This window comes from Diadema antillarum, unplaced genomic scaffold (genome assembly GCF_040938485.1).
Source record: "Diadema antillarum isolate AM-2024a unplaced genomic scaffold, OU_Dant_1.0 seq00000041_RagTag, whole genome shotgun sequence".
NCBI lineage: Eukaryota > Metazoa > Echinodermata > Echinoidea > Diadematoida > Diadematidae > Diadema > Diadema antillarum.
The window spans coordinates 1,437,501-1,458,604 of NW_027271153.1; the positions used below are offsets into that span (position 1 = coordinate 1,437,501).

Here is a 21,104-nt window from a genome sequence, read left to right on the forward strand (position 1 = left end):
AATTCTGTGTGAGAGTCATGCAGTGTCACTTCCCTTGTTGTGCTGGCTTTCAATTTGTGGTGATTTTGCACACAAAATAAGACGGAAGACGCTTTACGATAGGCTTTAATATATATATGTACTACTGCATGACTATCAATATATTAATTATGACAAGCATGGCACCGAGGCGGTGTTGGAGCTCGATAGCGCATGACATGTGCAATGCGCACTTCAAGTAATTGATTGATTGGATACCGGCTGGCTCGGCTGTCGGTGTTCATCATTCCATTACCGGTGGCAGCGGCGGTGGAAGCGTCGTCTGCGAGAGATGTCGGCATATATACAAGAAATCAATACTTGCTACTTGCACAGCTATTAGGGAAGGATGCAGAAAAGTGAGGTTTGCTTTTATATTCAGGCAGCTGTGTAGAAATGAGAAAGAAAGAAGTGAAATGAGCTACCGTGTTGCTAGTTGTGTTGCTGTATCTCTCCATGTAGTGTGGTTTAATAGCTCACAGGAAGTGCAGCAAATGTGTCAACAAACATTTGTTTGTTGATATAGTAGACTGTAGTATTCTTTGCTGTGACTGACATGTCGAGGGAATTATTAATCTGCAGGTTTGTACTGTGATGAATGCATGCCTTGAATATGAAAATGGGAAATGGAGACCCTAACAGGTCTTCCGTTTGGAAATTTACTAAAAGCAGGCTTTCTTAAAGAATAAATCTGCCAGTGATTCTTGCATGTTTTATGCATTCTATATATTTATAGTAATTGTGTGTAACCCATGAACAACTTTGATTATAAAGTGGGTGATATTCATAGTAAATGTACAGAGGAAGATGTTTGTGGAGAGGTTTTACATCGTTTAAGATGATCTTATTTGGTGTAAGAGTCCCCTTCCCAACTCTTGTGTTTGTAGGTTTATGAGAGCATATCATCTTCAACCAAATATTGCACCCAGACTCCAACTCTCTCTGGAATCTGCCGACCATAAGAGCAAGATGTATTGTAAAAGCAGACCATAGTCGTAGATAGAGTAGCTACAATGTAGCCCCATCCAACTCTAGCATGTGGGGTAGGAAGAAATGGAGCACAAATTGTTCACCTGCATGGGATGATTGGATGCATTTTTACATTCATCGATTTCAACCTTCACAGCACAACTATTAGAACTTCAGGCAAGAGAGTTATTTAATTCACAACATGGCCGTGCGATTTGGAGGAAAAGTGACATTTGCACACAAGATTCAGTGTGAAAAGAGAAGCGAAACAGTATTCCATGCAGGAAAGTTTTAAAAAGATTAAGATGAAAACCCAACAAGTAGGTCATTAAAGGGATCATATAGTTTTGGTTGAGACTTAACTTCAGGTTTTTATCATTTTTTGGTGAGATAGTGAGAAATCTCTTATGAAATATGAAAGAGCATGTAATTCCATGAGGATTTCAACATTTATATGATGAAAATTGATTTTGAAATGGCTGAGATATCCAAAACAGAGCCATCCTAATAAAGTGTGGGACCCACATTTTATTACGATCATTTTGTTTTACTTTGTTTTTGGATGTTTCAGCTATTCCAAACCCAATTTTCATCAAATAAACTTTGAATTCCTCTTAAAATGGTATGCTCAGTATTATTTCATAAGTGTTTTCTTGGTATCTCGCAAAAAAGTTAAAGCCCAATTTTCATCTTCACCAATACTGTACCATCCCTTTAAGATTCCTGATGTGTATTTTATCTTAAACTACCAAGTCTAAAATAAGGGTCAAGCATTGTAACTAGAAAACTAAATTTGCAATATGTCAGTCTGCAGTCTGCATGTATAGATTCTTGTAAAGTGATGGATTTCCCTGTGTAAAATGTGGAAATGTAAATTTTGAATAGAAATATGAACTAAAAAGATCACTCTGAGCTGACTACAGGTATGGTGCACATTACTTGTCTTTTTACTGCGTTTAGTTGTTATCAAGATGAGCTCTGGAGGAAAAAAGAGTGTCTAAAACAAACTAAATTTAGCTTTATCAAATACTCTAACTACAATTTAGCCCTCCTCCAGACATAACATACAGTACTGTACATCATACATTATGTACCAGCAATTTCTAACGATGGTGCTGAGGAGATCTTTATGAATTATGTAACCAAAATCTGAAGTAACAATCATCAAAAGATGCTGGCTGGCTAGTGAGCAGACATATGATATGCAATAAAATGAAATAGGTGTGATTTCTTTCTTTTTTTTGTGTGTGTTGTGCCAATGGTGCATGGAGTTTGGAAGAATTAGGTCGAGAGGGTTTCAGATCATGTTTTGCCTGGGACCGTCGGCGTCATACTGAATAAAATTGTGTTAGCTTGCTTTGGGTCTAACATGTGACGGGATGATCGTGGTAGGCTCATTGCGAACAATGCACATTGCTTGCCCAAAAGTCTGAGCTGCCTCTTGCATTCTTGCGCCAAGTGAAAATGTCAAAGGTATTCTTAGCACCATAATTTTGTGTTTGGCCTCTGGGAAACCAACCACCAGCGAAAATGATATGATGAACTCTCATTCTCTCATCTTGAGATTTAACCACTCAAAAAAATCAATACTCGCTCATCTCGAGAGGAAGCACTTGATAGCATGCACTAAGGACAAGAAGCAAAAGCAAATATAAGTGAATTAATTGCAATTATGACAATCCCAAAAGACGTGATTACTATGCCCCTTTTAGAAATAGTTTCAGTATCATGTAGCTCGTCCCACATACCTACTGTATATCTTTGTTGGTAGTGTAACACAGTAATAAAGAAGGGTTATATATGGTTGTACCCTCCAAGGAGTATGTCCCCTTTGCATTCACATTGTTTGAGAAAATAAGTCTGTCGATAGCTAAGTTAGTGTTGGAAATACCGATACAATTCTGATCAGACAGCCAATGCAGCAGCATGCATACAATATATTTCTATACTTGTTCTTGTAGACCTCTCTATGAAATTTCTTGCAACATTGTTGTATATAGTGTATATAAGTGAGCATATTTTGTAGTTCAGCAGTGTTACATCCATTTAAAACAGTAATGATTTGTTTTCGTAGCAGTAGGACTAGCCCTCTCCCCATCCCCTGCCTGAGTTGTGGTTAAAGCCCCTGTCTCTTATCTTCCTTCCTGTTTATCTTTGTGGTCATCGCTCTACTGGTGGAGGGCAGTGCAGAGTGCTGTGTTGTTATCTTTTATGTCTTTCTTGGAAAATTTAGGGGGAAAAGGGGATGGAGACCACTGGGGCTGGAGAATATATAGCAGATGTAAAATATCGAGACTCTCTCTCTCAATTCTGGTACCAGTGAGGCAGCATGTCAGTGCAAGAAATGTGGGGTGGTTCTGTTTGAAAGGAGTATATAACTAGTGGCTTCGACCTGTAAATATGTCATTATTATACCTGTACTGTATAGTTTCTGGTGGTTTATTTGTGATTACCGACCTGCTTGGTTTGTGAACTGGCGAAGGAAGGAGAAACTACCTCGGACGACATCGCTTGTATATAAACGCCGTTCAGACCTGAGACTAAAAAATCACCTTGCTCTCTTTCGCTATACTCGTTTCAAATCATCATATGTGTGAAAGATATGTGGGCACATCACGTTATATCGTCTTCACCATTTGTATCCTGCTTGCTGTGCGTTGGAAATTGTGTCCTACTTCGGAATCGCAGTTAATGGAAATGGAAAGTATCAGCTTCATGGATGGCTATCTATGACTGTGTTTGTACTGTTTACCGGAGCTAATCAACCCAAGTGAAAGTGCATTGGTGTATGGTCGCAGAGTGCCACCAGTCGCGTGAATCTTGTGTCATTGGATCCCCAGCACTGAACCGGTCCCGCGGTGAGGAGAGCTTTATGTTTGACACTAGTCATCGGCGATATAGTACAGAAATCTGCCGCGTGGACTGTGGAGGACTCTCTATGAGAATGTGAGTCATATGTGCCTTATAATTATATTACATGATCACTGGTTATTGTGTATGAGCCCCGTTGTACTATACAAATGTGTAGTATAATGTATATAAATGTAGACAAGTGAGGTTAATGTCATATCCCTTCTGAGATTCTTGTAGTATATGGATTGTACGTTGTGGGAGTAGTCAAACACATTTGGGACCTGACGGTATTGTGTAAGATACAGGAAAAAGAGTTCCAAAGGACTGCAATAATCCTCTGCGTGGAAATATCGGATATTGATTTCTGTCATGTTATATGTCACCCAAAATTTGTGTATAAAATGATCCTGTAGTACCCTCAATGGATGAAATATTAAGTTAAAGTGCACAAACAAATGCACGTTCACGATTCTGAGCATTTAAACTTGACACATGAACCGCTAGAGGCCTGTGAAGTGGCCAAAACTGTTTTATACACTAGTACACTATGAGCTTAGTATAGTTCGACATGCCGGTGATACAAGAAGTTTCTTAATATATGTTGTGATGTTATAAGAAAAGCTTGTAATTGCTTACTGGCTCCATTATCATTACTCTATGTATTAAACCACATTGATGAGTTAAATTGGTGTTCAATCGATTCCTAATTGTGGAGTGACGTGTCTTGTAAGAAGAGCTATCCCTGATACGAACATAAATAACGGTCGCGTTACATTGGTGGCAGCGGTGGGATAGCTCGCTACGAGGCACCTTTTGGAGCACTATTTTGTCATAGTGGTAAGAGTAGGTACGTGATAATGTCCTTGAGACACAGTGCAACACTGGATGGAAGTCCTGGCATTGAAGGGGGGTCAGAGGGGTGGCATATTGTTGATGAATGCACTAGCAGCCCTAACCCATTTGCACCCTCATCTGAGTTGCTAGGTAATCTGGGAGCCTGTGTCCAGGGGGATGGCTCCGACCATGGTATGATTAGATCAAGGGTCACCTCTACGCAGCCATTTGTTAAGCCAGTTCCCATGTCCCCTAACAACCCATTTCTCCCAGAGCTGATGGACAGATCTGGAACAGCCTGGCGCAGGGCGACCAATTTTCAACAGAATGAGGCGGCAACTTCTGCTTCCTTCAAGCCAATTACGTGGGAACATAACAGACGGCAAGAGGCGTTTGCAAGGCCAGATCTACCAGGACATAGTGGCATTGCTGCACATGTCGACGGCGTCTCTGGTATACGTCCTGGTCCGTTTGATGGGTCAACGTCGTGGGATGACTATCGAGTCCAGTTCGAAGTGATTGCAGAGCTCCATCAATGGAGCCTCCCTGTGATGGCCATGTGTCTTGCGGCAAGCCTTAAAGGAGAAGCACAGGCTGTGTTGACCGATTTAGATTGTCGTGAGCGGAAGGACTACCATCAGCTGGCCAGAGCTTTGTCAAGGCGGTTCAGTCCAGAGCACCAGATGGAGGTTTTCCGTATCCAGTTGAAAAACCGGGTGCGAAAAAGGGATGAAACGCTCCCCGAGCTGGCCCATGAGATCAGAAAGCTGTCCCGACGAGCTTACCCATCTGCTCCCCCTGAGGTCTTGAACTTCCTGGCAAAAGATCACTTTCTGGATGCTCTTGACGATCCAGATATCCGCCTGGCTGTGTACCAGATGGCACCCAAGACGGTAGATGATGCCTTGAAAGCTGCTCTTGAGGTGGAAGCCTTCCACCTGGCAGAGAAACAGCGAGGATTCCAAGGACGGAGAGTACGTGCAGTCCAAGGGAGAGATGCTCCACAAACTCAGACCCTCGCAGAAGAGGTAAGCAAGGCTGTGGCCGACGGGATGTCAGGTCACAGAGAAGCCCTGACTGGCCTTCAGGCGACTGTACAAAGGTTGCAAACTCAAGTAAACAACCTCCATGCAAGGGTAAACCAAACCAACCAGGACAATCAATCAGGAAGTCAAAGACGATGCTACTTCTGCAAGGATATTGGACATTTAAAGAGGAATTGCCCAAAATTTCTCTCAACCCAACAGGAGGGAAACGAGAAAGCGTCGGATGGACGGGTCGACAGCCGACAGTGATAAACTCCTGGCCCATACGAGTTGCACTACACAAGGAGATAGCAGGGATGTCCAGTGATGGAATATACTTGCATGGGAGGGTGCATGGAGAAGACATAACTTGTCTCATTGATACAGGCGCCAATGTATCCATTCTACAAGCTGCAGTATTTAGGCGGTTTGCCGAAGGAAATGGAATAGCACTAACAGACGCAGAATCCAGGATGATTCTTGCCGACGAAAGCAGTGTACCGGTTCTGGGCAAAGTAAAGGTAGAATTGGAAATTGGCGAACATGCACTCTCCCATGCATTCTGGGTTGCAGACATTGGCCCTGACTGCATCTTGGGGTTAGACTTCCTCAGGAGGCAGCGGTGTTCGATCGATGTAGGACTGGGCCAGGTATCCCTCGATCCACAAAGGAGTTCTGAGAAGACCACGCCTGACTTTCACTGCAGGATAGTTCTGGCTGAAACAGTAGAAGTACCTGCTATGTCCGAGATGATCCTACCAGGGAAAGTCAAAGACTTGCAAACGGAGTGCCAGGGCGAGCTAGGGCTAGTTCAGCCAGCTGAATCTTTCCTGGAGAGGAAAGGACTGTTAGTAGCTCGTAGTCTGGTAGTGGCCCAAGCGGGAGCGGTACCTGTCAGAGTCGCTAATCTTGCAAAGGATGCGGTAACCATTTACAAGAACACAACTGTAGGGACTTGTGAAGGTGTCCATACTATATCCAAGCTTGGCAACGCAGAGAACAGCAGTGATCAAGGCGAGTCTGTTCCTGCCCACCTGGAGGAACTCTACAAGGATGCGACACAGGAGCTGACTGATGTGCAGAAGGGGTTGGTTGCCACGATGCTTGCAAAATGGCAAGGCATATTTGCCTGTGATTCACAGGATCTTGGGAGGACCAAGGTTACCCAGCACCATATCGACACTGGACCACATCCCCCGATCAGACAGGCAGCGAGGCGACTTCCCTTCCATAAACAGGATGAAGCCAGTGCAGAAATAGACAAGATGCTAATGGCTGGAATAATTGAACCCTCCTGCAGCCCTTGGTCATCTCCGATTGTCCTCGTGCAGAAAAAGGATGGAAGCCTCCGTTTCTGTGTTGACTATCAGAAACTGAACGAGGTCACGGTCAAGGATTCTTATCCACTGCCGAGGATCGACGATACCCTTGAGATGCTAGGCGGGGCCACGATCTTTTCCACCCTTGACCTTGCCAGTGGATATTGGCAGATCGAGATGGACCATGCAGCCAAACCAAAGACAGCCTTCGCTACCCATCGTGGCTTGTTCCAGTTTAATGTGATGCCGTTTGGGCTATGCAATGCCCCAGCCACATTTGAGAGGCTCATGGATCAAGTCCTTAGTGGAATGCAGTGGGAGAGTTGCCTGGTGTACCTTGATGATGTCATAGTCCATGGGCGGTCATTCGAACAGCACATTCAACGACTCGATCAGGTATTCCAACGTCTTCAAACGGCTGGACTCAAGTTGTCACCTAAGAAGTGCAAACTTTTTAGGAAGCAAGTTGCCTTCTTGGGTCATGTTGTATCAGAGAGTGGCATACAAACTGATCCTGAAAAGGTCAAAGCAGTTCAAGACTGGCCGACGCCAAAGACTGTCACAGATGTACGCAGTTTCCTGGGCCTTTGTGGATACTACCGTCGCTTTATTGAGGGGTTTAGCACCATTGCAAAGCCCCTTCATAGACTGACAGAATCCAACACCCCTTTTCAGTGGAAGGAAGACTGTGAGGTGGCATTCAGAGAACTGAAAACAAGGCTTCTTCATGCTCCCATCTTGAGCTATCCAACACGAGGTGATCCTTTCATCCTCGACACAGATGCCAGTGATACAGGCGTCGGTGCGGTGCTATCACAATTACAGGATGGAAAGGAACGGGTCATTGGCTACTACAGCAAAACTTTGGGGAAGGCAGAGCGTCGCTACTGTGTTACCCGGAAAGAGCTGTTGGCTGTCGTCCTTGCAGTCAAAGCGTTCCACCACTTCCTCTATGGCCAACATTTCATTGTGCGGACTGACCATAGTGCTCTCAGGTGGCTGACTAGCTTCAAAAATCCGGAGGGGCAAGTAGCCAGATGGATCGAGTTACTGGGAACCTACAACTATACAATCGAACACAGGGCAGGAAGAGTACACAGCAATGCCGATGGCTTGTCAAGAAGGCCATGCCAAGATTGTGCCTATTGCAGGAGGCAGGAAGAGAAGGAGCAAAAGGTGCTTGAGGATGAACACCCAAACCAGATGCCCCTGCAGTGCTCCTGTCACAAAGTCAGGGCACTGGCATCAGAAGAAGGGCCTGCCGAATGTCAAGAAGATGTAACGGCAATGCAGTGGTCTACTGGTGAGCTCCGGGAGTGTCAACTTCAAGACCCCGACATCGGTCCTCTTGTTCAAGCCAAAGAGAAGGGTACGCGACCATCATGGGAGGAAGTGGCGGGTGGAAGCAGGATACTGAGAGCCTATTGGTCCCAGTGGGATAGCCTTCACCTCAAGGAGGGGGTAATCTACCGGCTCTTCGAATCCCCTTCAGGAGACCACAATAAATGGCAGTTGCTTGTGCCCAAAGAGATGAAGCGGAAGGTATTGGCAGTTGGGCACAGTCATCCCCTGTCAGGCCACCTGCGGACTAAGAAGACGATTGCCAGGCTGAGAGAGAGATTCTACTGGAGTGGAATGATGCGAGATGTGGACAAGTGGTGTAGGGAATGCTCCACATGTGCCACCAAGCAGAACCCCCAACCGAGGAAAGTGGCCCAAATGAGACAGTACCAATCGGGAGAACCATTCCAGAGGATCGCTCTAGACATTCTGGGCCCTTTGCCAACAACAACAGCTGGCAAGAAGTACATCCTAGTCATTTGTGACTATTTCACCAAGTGGACAGATGCAGTTGCCATTCGCAATCAAGAGGCAACCACCATTGCCAAGGTCCTAGTAGAGCAGTACATCTGCAAGATGGGGGTGCCGGACGAAATCCACTCAGATCAAGGACGGCAGTTTGAATCGGCTGTGTTCCAGGAAATGTGCCGCCTACTAAAGATCCACAAGACGAGGACCACAGCATACCATCCACAATCGGATGGTATGGTGGAGCGGTTTAACCGGACCTTGGAAAACATGCTCTCCCTCGTAGTGACCCCAACGCAAAAAGACTGGGATGCTTGGCTACCATACCTCTGCATGGCATACAACTCAGCAGTACATGAATCAACCGGTTACAGTCCTGCTGAAATGGTGTTTGGGAGACCAGTGAAGACACCTTTGGACATGCTGCTCCCAGTCAGAGAGCTTGGTGATGCTGACAGCTACCCGGAGTTTGTGGATACTTTGGAGGAGAGGCTACAGCAAATCCATGTTGCCGCCCGCCAGCATCTGAAATGTTCAAGTGCTCACCAGAAACGTTATGCTGACCGTAGGGCTTCAACTCAGACATATGACAGAGGAGACTGCGTCATGATCCACTACCCCGTGGTAAAGCAAGGCTTATCCCACAAACTCCATCGACCATGGGTAGGCCCGGCCATTGTCATGAAGAGGATCAATGACTCCATCTACCGTGTCAAAGCAGGGCAACGGAAGAAACCCCAGATCGTGCACTTCAACAGACTCAAGAAATATGAGGGACAAGCGCCAGGCTGGTTTCAGGATGTCCTACGCTCTTTGGGGGGAATCAGCCGTGGGGAAAACGCAGGAAGGGATGGGACTGTAAATGTCCCTAACAGGGCAGACCATGAGACATCTCTCACCCTTGAGACAGAAAGTAACAATCAGCAAAAGAATGAAGCTGATGGGGGACAATCTGCACACCCAACTGCGCCTGTGCATGGGGAAATTGGTGAGGTTCCTGAGGGGGCGGGGACCAAAACTGACACAGGGGCAGATGACTCCACAAGCAAATGTGATGAAGGAGGGGTTGATAAAGAGACCCAAGTCAAAGAAATCTTTCAACGTCCTCGTAGGAATGCCGCCCCACCTGCGAGGTTGGGAATACATGAGTAGGTGATAACAGAATATGATTGTTAATTCTACTTTTGTTGTTACTTTGATGAGGTTTGAAGAACTTATGCGAGGACGCATAAATTTGAGGAGGGGGTGATGTAACACAGTAATAAAGAAGGGTTATATATGGTTGTACCCTCCAAGGAGTATGTCCCCTTTGCATTCACATTGTTTGAGAAAATAAGTCTGTCGATAGCTAAGTTAGTGTTGGAAATACCGATACAATTCTGATCAGACAGCCAATGCAGCAGCATGCATACAATATATTTCTATACTTGTTCTTGTAGACCTCTCTATGAAATTTCTTGCAACATTGTTGTATATAGTGTATATAAGTGAGCATATTTTGTAGTTCAGCAGTGTTACATCCATTTAAAACAGTAATGATTTGTTTTCGTAGCAGTAGGACTAGCCCTCTCCCCATCCCCTGCCTGAGTTGTGGTTAAAGCCCCTGTCTCTTATCTTCCTTCCTGTTTATCTTTGTGGTCATCGCTCTACTGGTGGAGGGCAGTGCAGAGTGCTGTGTTGTTATCTTTTATGTCTTTCTTGGAAAATTTAGGGGGAAAAGGGGATGGAGACCACTGGGGCTGGAGAATATATAGCAGATGTAAAATATCGAGACTCTCTCTCTCAATTCTGGTACCAGTGAGGCAGCATGTCAGTGCAAGAAATGTGGGGTGGTTCTGTTTGAAAGGAGTATACTAGTGGCTTCGACCTGTAAATATGTCATTATTATACCTGTACTGTATAGTTTCTGGTGGTTTATTTGTGATTACCGACCTGCTTGGTTTGTGAACTGGCGAAGGAAGGAGAAACTACCTCGGACGACATCGCTTGTATATAAACGCCGTTCAGACCTGAGACTAAAAAATCACCTTGCTCTCTTTCGCTATACTCGTTTCAAATCATCATATGTGTGAAAGATATGTGGGCACATCACGTTATCGTCTTCACCATTTGTATCCTGCTTGCTGTGCGTTGGAAATTGTGTCCTACTTCGGAATCGCAGTTAATGGAAATGGAAAGTATCAGCTTCATGGATGGCTATCTATGACTGTGTTTGTACTGTTTACCGGAGCTAATCAACCCAAGTGAAAGTGCATTGGTGTATGGTCGCAGAGTGCCACCAGTCGCGTGAATCTTGTGTCATTGGATCCCCAGCACTGAACCGGTCCCGCGGTGAGGAGAGCTTTATGTTTGACACTAGTCATCGGCGATATAGTACAGAAATCTGCCGCGTGGACTGTGGAGGACTCTCTATGAGAATGTGAGTCATATGTGCCTTATAATTATATTACATGATCACTGGTTATTGTGTATGAGCCCCGTTGTACTATACAAATGTGTAGTATAATGTATATAAATGTAGACAAGTGAGGTTAATGTCATATCCCTTCTGAGATTCTTGTAGTATATGGATTGTACGTTGTGGGAGTAGTCAAACACATTTGGGACCTGACGGTATTGTGTAAGATACAGGAAAAAGAGTTCCAAAGGACTGCAATAATCCTCTGCGTGGAAATATCGGATATTGATTTCTGTCATGTTATATGTCACCCAAAATTTGTGTATAAAATGATCCTGTAGTACCCTCAATGGATGAAATATTAAGTTAAAGTGCACAAACAAATGCACGTTCACGATTCTGAGCATTTAAACTTGACACATGAACCGCTAGAGGCCTGTGAAGTGGCCAAAACTGTTTTATACACTAGTACACTATGAGCTTAGTATAGTTTGACATGCCGGTGATACAAGAAGTTTCTTAATATATGTTGTGATGTTATAAGAAAAGCTTGTAATTGCTTACTGGCTCCATTATCATTACTCTATGTATTAAACCACATTGATGAGTTAAATTGGTGTTCAATCGATTCCTAATTGTGGAGTGACGTGTCTTGTAAGAAGAGCTATCCCTGATACGAACATAAATAACGGTCGCGTTACAGTAGTTTTACAATGTCTACGGTTTGCAGCAACTATTTGCAGTCTTTGTGAGATTTTTGTGATTCCGCGTAAGTCTGCAGGATTTACTCTGCGCCATTAACCATGTAGATGGAATAAGTGCCATTATCTTTCAAAATGTCACTTTCTTCCTGAAATTGCTTTCCCTCATAAATCATCTCTATCCAAAACAGTTTATCTACTTTGGAAGACAGATGCAACTGCTACAGTTGTTCACTTTTCAGTTCCATCATATTCCTTCTCCCACAGCAATACCGCTACAATAAACCTGAATCATACAAATTGTACATTATCCATGACTGATATTATGGATGATCAATACACTCATAAAATTACGACAGAAATCTAACCATTTTCATGCCAGCAGTTGTTGTATTTGCTATCTGATTCTGTAATTGTTGGAATTTCAAAGTGCATGCTCCATGAGTCCCAATTTTATGGAGAACCTGAGAACATTCTATGTCAGAAGTGCTGTTCTTGGGGTTAATACTTGTAAAATGCACTCGTCTATGTCTATCGTTGTTACTGCAACCTATTTCACTTTGTGTCTCCTCTCCAGCATACATGAATACCAATGTAATTTGTTGAAAAGGATTTAGATTTATCTATATCAATTACCTCATATTTAATTTTAGGCATGTAGTGATCTAGCTGACGTTTTATTATGGTTTTTGCAGAGAACATTATTTGTATTGTTGCGGAAGTTGAACAGGTGTGTTCTAGTGGCGGCTGAAGTGATCCAAAGTGTGCTCAGGAAGTATTGCTTGTTAGTCGTATGAGTACCAGATGGCCTGGTGGTTAATGAACGTAATCCCAGAGATCTAAACCACATGGAGTATGGTCTGTATGAGTGACAAGTTAGATAAACATGCTCCTCCTGTATCCTTGCTGTTGTATAGAAGTGTAGTTCCTACTACAACTCATGCTCATGGGGGGGGGGGGGGGGGGGGGGGGGTAGAAAACAGAAGCAAGATTTTTTTTTTTGCCTTACTGAAATTAACCAAAGTAAAGAGAGTAAAACAGGTGAATTACACAAAAGAAATCGTAAAAGATTGAAGTCTATGCCTATTACAGGGCTCGACACTTCCCCTTTCGTCTGGTAGCCATGGGCCACGATAATCTCTAAATATGAAATTCTGATGGCCTGAGAAAGATATGAAGTGACCCGGAATTAAAGCAAAAGCAGCAATCCATTTTGAATCTTATCTAATTTTCCTGACTGGGCCACCAAAAGATAAATTTGTAGGCCTGACACCAATTTTCAGTAGCCCCAGGCCACTAAATGGGCCACCATTAATATTGAGCCCTGCCTGTTAAGAATATTGAGTGCAAAACAGCAAATTAAGGATGTAGATTTACTGCCAGACATTTGACAGAGGGTAAAAACTCACATTGATTGAGATTTTCTTTCTTAAAAAGTACAAGAGATATATAACTAGCATTTTGAGTGTAGCTATGTTATATGAATGTGGTTTCGGTCATTGAATTCGTACACCAGGAAATAAATACTACCTTGACCTCCGAGCCTTTTATAGTTACCAACCAGGAACCACTGCAAATTCGTGTGGCTTTTCATTTATACAGTGCACTCCCGTTATAATGAACACGGTTATTACGAAATTCCGGTTACAATGAAGTAAAAATTCAGGCCGCAAAACATTATCTGTTCTATGCATTTCCATCGTTTAATTGTTCAGTTATTGCAAAATTTCAGTGTAACAAAAGAAAACTGCCAATCCCGAGGACTTCATTATAATGGGAGTCCACTGCAATTTGCTGTTAAAACTAGACATCTCATATATCAAATGTGTTAATGACCTGAACTCTTCAAAATCAGGAAGTGAATGATAAAGTTTCGATGAACTTCCTGCTATTTCTTGACTGTGTGTTTTCTTCCTATTCTTTTGTTTTTTTTTCCTCTGTATACTGTATATATGCCAAATACTCAGCGAGTCTAATTTCCATTTTGTTGTTATTCTTTTTTTTTTTTTGTTATTTGGACTTCCAGACAATTTTGCAACTGGAGTACAGTAATGTACTGAGAAATGCATGTGTGCATGTTGCATTTATGTCGGGATCAGAGTTGGTGTTTTTTGTGTACAGTTGTTATATTCATGAATAGCTCCCAACAGATGAAATTTGTGAAAAATAAAACTATGCAAAATATGTGGCATGACAGTAAACTTTTTGCTGGATGCATTGATTGCCTACATGTATGTAAACAAAGAATATGACATTCCCTGAACTATGTTCAAAATATCAAATTTACGATAGTCCTTTTGTGTGTTATTGACAGTAAATCTAAATGTTGGCCTCGAGTGATAAATCCAGTCTTGCATTAATAGTTCATTGTCTACGTATGTGCCTCTTCTGTGTCTTTCTAGGAATCCTGTGTCATATGTCCAGCATGGAGACAGAGCATAGCGGCCTTTTCATCTGGCAGCGGACAAGGTCAGTACATTGCGTTCTAAATGCAATACTGTAAAAGTGGATATTTTTGCGCGACTAATTTTTTGCGCAACTAATTTTTTGCGCTTGGCCGGGTAAGAAGAGTTTAGTGTGTTTTTAATTCCGCGGAATCAAGACAGCACGCAGAGGAACAAACGGCTAGCAAAACTATTCGCGTGCTTTTATTTTCGTGATAGTTTCTGGTTGCGCGAGATGCGCGAAAATTTCAGCACTGCAAAAATTTCCACTTTTACAGTAAGCCCACTTCTAGACCCGTGTAGATTCAGCGTCTCACTATTAAGTGTCTGTAAAACTTGCAAGATATTCTCAATTTGTGTATATTGCACTTGACTTTAAAACTGTCATTATATCAATGTTTAAAATGATGAGGATTTTATTCCACATGTTAGTTCCAGTACACGAAAGATGAAAAAAAAAAAAATTCCAGTGTGTTAACGCATCTTCTCCAGGGTTGTTTGTCCAAAACCCTGAAAAAGGTGTGTGACACATGAAAAATTTTGCGCAGTCATGAAAAGTTCTTGGATGCTAATAATCCACTGTAGTCTCTTCTTTTCATCTAGCTCATTATAAACACACACACACACACACACACACACACACACACACACACACACACACACACCTATGAACACTGGTAGTGCTGTATTTAAAAACAAAACAAAACATGCTCTCTGATTAGCTTGATTGGCATCATATGACATTCATAACGTCCTTAATGCGTGCGCGCTATGAACCTTGGATTCCTTTGCAGGTAATCAATGTTATAGCCTTGGATGTATAGCGCAATTCTCTTTCACTGAGACAGGAGGCTCAGATCAAAAACCTCACATGTAGTTTGATTGAATCGTGTGTCAAGTGCATCAGAGATCATTGCCTTGTGTGTTTGATATGCTTTTTTTCTTTCCTTGTTAAGTTTTCTTACATTGCAAGCTACAGCCGTATGGTATTGATATCATAACTTCTGTTGTTGCTATTATCATTATGATTATTTCCACTAAATATACAGAGATTATGTACACTTTGCAACTGATTGACAAATTGCCCGACATCAATGTAAATAAGCACTGAATTGATCAGTGTTTTTAGTAGTAGCCATGATAAAGATAAAAAAATCATGGGCGTACATACTCATGAATTTGAATAATTACGCAGTACCCGCTGCATGCTATAAGGATTAGAACCAACACTTGCTGTCGGGTGAAAGCTCGGTGGTCTAGTGGAGATGATGCCTGTCCGGTGATCAGGAGGTCGTAGGTTCGAATCCTGCTCGAGTATGTACATCCATGATTTTGGAATGTCATTTTATGGGGGTGGGGGGCAGGGGTGGCGGGGGGTGGGGGGGGAGTGAGTTTAGGGATGAGGCTGTGATCATAATGGTTTCCCATGAATGAAATCCAAAGACATTCCTATTGGTGGAATGACTCACCATTTCATGCCATAATGAGCTCATGTGCGTAGAGATCGTAATAATAGCTTTGTACATGAATGATCTGCTAGCTCAAGGTTGAATTTTACCTCAAAGAGAACGCTGTTTTGAGTGAAAAGAGAGTCAATCAGAACTGTCGACTGGGTGAGAAATCTGATCCAAATGGGACAAGTTAGGAAGCTCATACTGGCTGAACGAGTGTTTCATCACTGTCGGGACACTGCGATGGTCGTGTGACCATGACATCTGCATGTTCGTCCTCATTCAATGAGTTCATTGTCGTTTGACTCCCTCATTTCTCACAATCCAACGTTCCACCATCCTTGGCGGCGATTTTGTGCTGGTAGTTTGTGATTTTTAAGGCAACATCCACGTCACGTTCGAGTGGATTTTGATAATGAAAGAAAAAAAAATCAAGCAAACAGAGCGGTGAAATGAACGAATAGCGTGATTTTTTCGTTATTACTGTTCCATTCTTTTACTTACTTTCATATACATTTTACATGTGAGTATAATGAGTTTTGTAATTCATAATACTTACTTTCTCACTGTGCCTTAAACACATTAGTCATGTGGATGGAATTGGTGCATTGTAAGTACCCTGTTTTATTATTATTAAAGATACCTCAAAGGTGGACTAAGCGTGAGAAAATTACAGAATTTTAGATTTTCATGTGGTATTTTTACGGATAAGTTTTATTGGTCGTAGCCACACAAAGAAATTTGACAAGGTAATGTATGGCATCGTGGCCTTAAAAGATTTCCCTAGAGGATAACATCCTTATGACATAAATTGGAGAGGAAGAAATGGCATTAATTCTTCACTTGAGATTACCAGACTTTCAATGATCAAGCACTTGTGATGCTATGAAGTTGAGGAGAGCTATATCTGCTGAATGACTGACAAAATTTTTGTAAAAAGAAGTGATTTTGTTATGCCTTTTTTGCACATGCCTACTTGCACGGGAGAGTCTTTATCCAAGTCAATATTGACATGCAGTAGACTTTTACTTTAACAGGGATGGGCTACATAATGTCAGTGGAGTCATTTTACTTTTCGAGGGGCTCCCGTGCAGCGATGACAAACGGGGTAAGGGGCCTCTCACTTTCATGGCCAATGGCAACCAGCAACACAAATCCCACACTATACCTGTGCATGCGTGTCGCATACGTCCGCGACGTGAGTCAGGGAGAGTGCACTGGGCTTACGTTGCACACTGCAAACACCCTCCCATATGCTCTCCTGGTCGATCACATTTCCAAGCTTCGTGTCGGAAGGAGTTGTTAACGCGTGGTCGCCGTCTTGGAGTTGGAGCACGAAGATGACGCAAGACCGGCTGCGCATCTGCCATGAGACAGTGCATGTGCTCGTGATTTCCGTCACGTTTCTCTGCTCGTACTGGAATAAGGGCATTTTCATGTTTTGCGTTTTTATGATCTATTCTTCCACAGTGCAAAAACACTTCACAGCCTTTGTCCATTACATATTAGCAGCAACTTCTATTATCGGCCAACTTTGCTTCAACTGAACTTACGTTGAACTTGAGCTCCTTCCTAACTCCCTAAAGTTGAAGAAAATTCTTCGACCACATTACACAAAAACCATGTCTTCAATGACATCATGCCATTTTGAATATAACAATAAAGTCAAAGCCCATTTCCCATCCCAGTAAATTAAACTTTGAATGCAGAATTGACTAGATCATGACAACAATGTTCCAAACAAATAACACTATTTTCTATATGAAAAAGGTCAAAGTATTCGATGGGAAACAGGCCAGGTAGCGTATGTGACAACTTAACAGATATTTCATTTTATATCTCTCTTTTTTTGTGTGAACCCAGTTATTGTATCGTAGAGGTGAAGCTGTTTGCTTTAAAACTCTTCATATTGTATCAAATGTCTCCGCTGTTTCTTTCGAACAGATTAAGCTGAAGATTAAACTGATTTTTTTTTTAATTGATTTCCACGTTACTATGGGATGAGGATACCAGACACACCAATCCACAAAGTAATTTTACATATCCCCAGGCATACACAGGGGAAAACAGATCACAATATATACCAGGTAATATTCTGTGTATTTTTTTCTTCCTTCTAGGAAACAGTCAATTACAATCTTCTGCTATTTCTCAGTGAAGTACTCAGAGCTGTCCGGGTGCTCAAATTCCCTTGTAGGTAGAAAGACAATCCAGTTCCCAATTTACATGTTGTGGTGATGGGTGTCAGAGAGATATTTATGCCGTATGGTTGAAACTTGTCCCATTGGCTGCAATGCATCAAATTTAGCACTGCAAAAGGTCCATATCAAAATGTCATTGTGCTTCCCTGAACATAATTCAAATGGCATTGTATTGTACTCTGTTGGACATACATGTACATAAATGCTGAATATTTCGCGAGGTTTTTATTTTCGTGAATTTCGCGAGTCAGGTGCTATTTGCGAAATTAAAGACACGCAAGAACATTGACTCTGATCCTGATGTTCAATTCAATTCAATTCAATTCAAAATGATTTTATTTCCATATAAAGTAATACAAAGTAATATACATAACGCTGACATGAGTACATAATATTTAAAGGAACTTTGAATCACATGAGTTTCAACAAAGCATGAATACAATCATTATAATGATATCAACTCCATGGTTTTGATAAATAAACAAGTAAGCAATACAATCTTGATTTATAACTCTACATGGAAAAGAGGAATTCACCAGAAAAACATAGCTTGTAAAATTTGTAAATTACTTAAAAATTATTTCTATCCATTACACCAAATGTTAATGTGAGATACGCGTGTACTATTTTCTCTGTTCACTTCAGGACTCCACGATCGCTAATTTAACCACTCGCGAAATCGTCGGGAATTCCCGATTCGCAAAAATTTAGACTTGCAAAATATATGGCATATACAGTATTCATCTGCTGAACTTATCTGCACCATTATTCGTAAAAATCTAGCAACATACTAAAATTAATAATCCTATTTTGGTGTGTACATGTATGTACTGACATGTTTATAAAAATGTACTAGCAGTTGTCTATTTAACTTGTATCCACTTATTCTTTGAAATTTTGTCATTATGCAATGCATGGAAATGAATTCATTTGCTTGTGTGTTTCATGAAAAGAGAACATACTTGAAAATGCACATCTAGAGAAAGCTCACACATCCCTTCCCTGAAAATAAGCAAGAACAATTTGACTGCTACGTACAGTCCACTTTCAAGTCGATACTTCCACTTCTCATGCAGTATCTGTATCTGCCGTCAACTGAAGTTAAGATTTATGTCAGTGAGTTTATTTCTATCCATCACACCAAATGACAATATTGGGCATATACTTAGTAGAATTTATGCCCGGAATACGACATTTTTAATAGCATAGTTTTTTTTTTTTTTTTAATGCCATTTGAACTTGAACTTTGACCTCTCACTCCATCATTCCAGGCGGGGGTAGATATATTTCTATCCTTTTTATAAAATTCTTTCTTAACATACTAGTAGGCGTTCCTATCTGAAGTTATGGCTGAAATAAGGACATTGCTAAACAGGGTGCAGTGACGTTTGATGTTGACATTTGACCCTTCATAACTTTTGTGTTGATGTTGATTGTCAATATATTTCTACCAGTGTCTAGCAACTTACTCTAAATCATCGCAGTATGTTATGAAAGACTGGAAATGGCTCTATTTACACAAGTATGTAAGTAAAGTGACCTTTGACCTTGACCTTTGAGCTTTAATCACTATCATTTCACTGAAACTTATTGATTTTTACCCTTCCTGCTAAATCATATGACTAATTAACATTCATAGATAGTCACAGCTGAAAAATAACTGTCTAGCAAAAGTTCAGTGACCTTTGACCTTGAGGAATTTTTTTTTTTTTTTTTTGAACTTCAATTTTATTACATTTGCACATTTGTATGTGGGAAACCATATCTGGGCCAGGTTCTAAGGAAACCAACTGAGTAATATTTCTTGAATTGCAGTAGGGCCTAGTTAACAAGATATCACTGATGAATGTACAGCAAACAGACAACCTGAAAACATAATCTCCCACCACCCTTTGAAGTGGAAGCTTTAAAAAAACATTATATAGATGATGACTGGCGGGGGAGGAAACATACTGAATGTTCCACCCGAAGGGTTTGAAATGCTATGGAGGGACTTATAGCCTCCCGAAACCGCATTTCAAACCCTGAGGGTGGAACGTTTGGTACATGTTCCCGACAACAAAAGTCATCATCTGTTATATAATATGGGTTAGTCAAATACGTCAACGTCAATCACCAGCACAACGCACTTGATCGCTCGCGCACCCAGAGCCAAATTCACTGTGTGCGGGCCCTTCAAATCACACTTTCATGCGCATTACAATAATCGGTCATGATCGTTCAATCGTTTGGCATCGTTTGGCATTTGTTACATGAAAATGTTTTCCCATGAGAGAACATTACAAAAATATTCTGCCCATGGGTGAACATAACCAATGTGCCTCCACCACGTGACTGTGTTTAGCCAATCCCTAACCGGTATTTGACTTACCCATTTAATATATACTAGATGTAGATATAGAAACTTTTTTTTTTTCAGTTGTTCAGTTCAACCTCTCCAGAGTAAGTGAGTTTGGGAAAAGATAAAGAAAAATGTGAGTTTTGATCTAAACAATACACTTGATAACATGAAACTCGAGCATAGTTATCCATAAACTACCAACCCATAGAATAAGGCTAATATGACATATGTTGTTTGGTTAGAACAGGGAGGTGGAAGAGAGATATTCCACCTCCCTAGTTAGAAGTAGTCACCTTCCAATGCGTTCAAAAAAATAAAAGTGAACGATCCAACACCTCGGCCCAGTTGAGATTAGAAATCCTTGATGTGGCGCCGTAAAAAATGTCATGCCTGGGAAGATCCATTCAGACCCATTCTGGGCTCAATGCGTGGGAAATGACCCGAGCTGATTGTGTGGGTTTTCCAATTTAGATGCTCCAATATGAACACAAATGGGACATCTCTCTGTGGGATATAGTGATTGCCTCATCATAAACAGTGATAATGAGATTTATTATGCAGCGAGTGTGGAAGGTGTAACCATATTGGGGTTTAATGGGAAGCATTAGGAAGTACATAATGTACATGGTGTAGACCCAGCATGTTTGAAAGCTCATTCATTTATGCTTTATTGTACAAATCTCTGAATGTATGCATTAATACATGTAGGTATCATTAGCCCAATATATATATATGTGGATT

At 41.7% G+C, this 21,104-nt stretch overlaps 1 protein-coding gene across 1 annotated transcript in view; it reads left to right on the forward strand.

Moving 5' to 3' along the window:
• The window catches only part of LOC139725434 (calcium uniporter protein, mitochondrial-like), an 80,285-nt gene that overhangs the window by 13,310 nt on the left and 45,871 nt on the right, over positions 1-21,104 (forward strand). Inside the window, exon 2 of the mRNA XM_071636509.1 lies at positions 14,329-14,395. Within this exon, the coding sequence (XP_071492610.1) occupies positions 14,329-14,395 (67 nt within the window). The remainder of the gene's footprint in view (positions 1-14,328; positions 14,396-21,104) is intronic.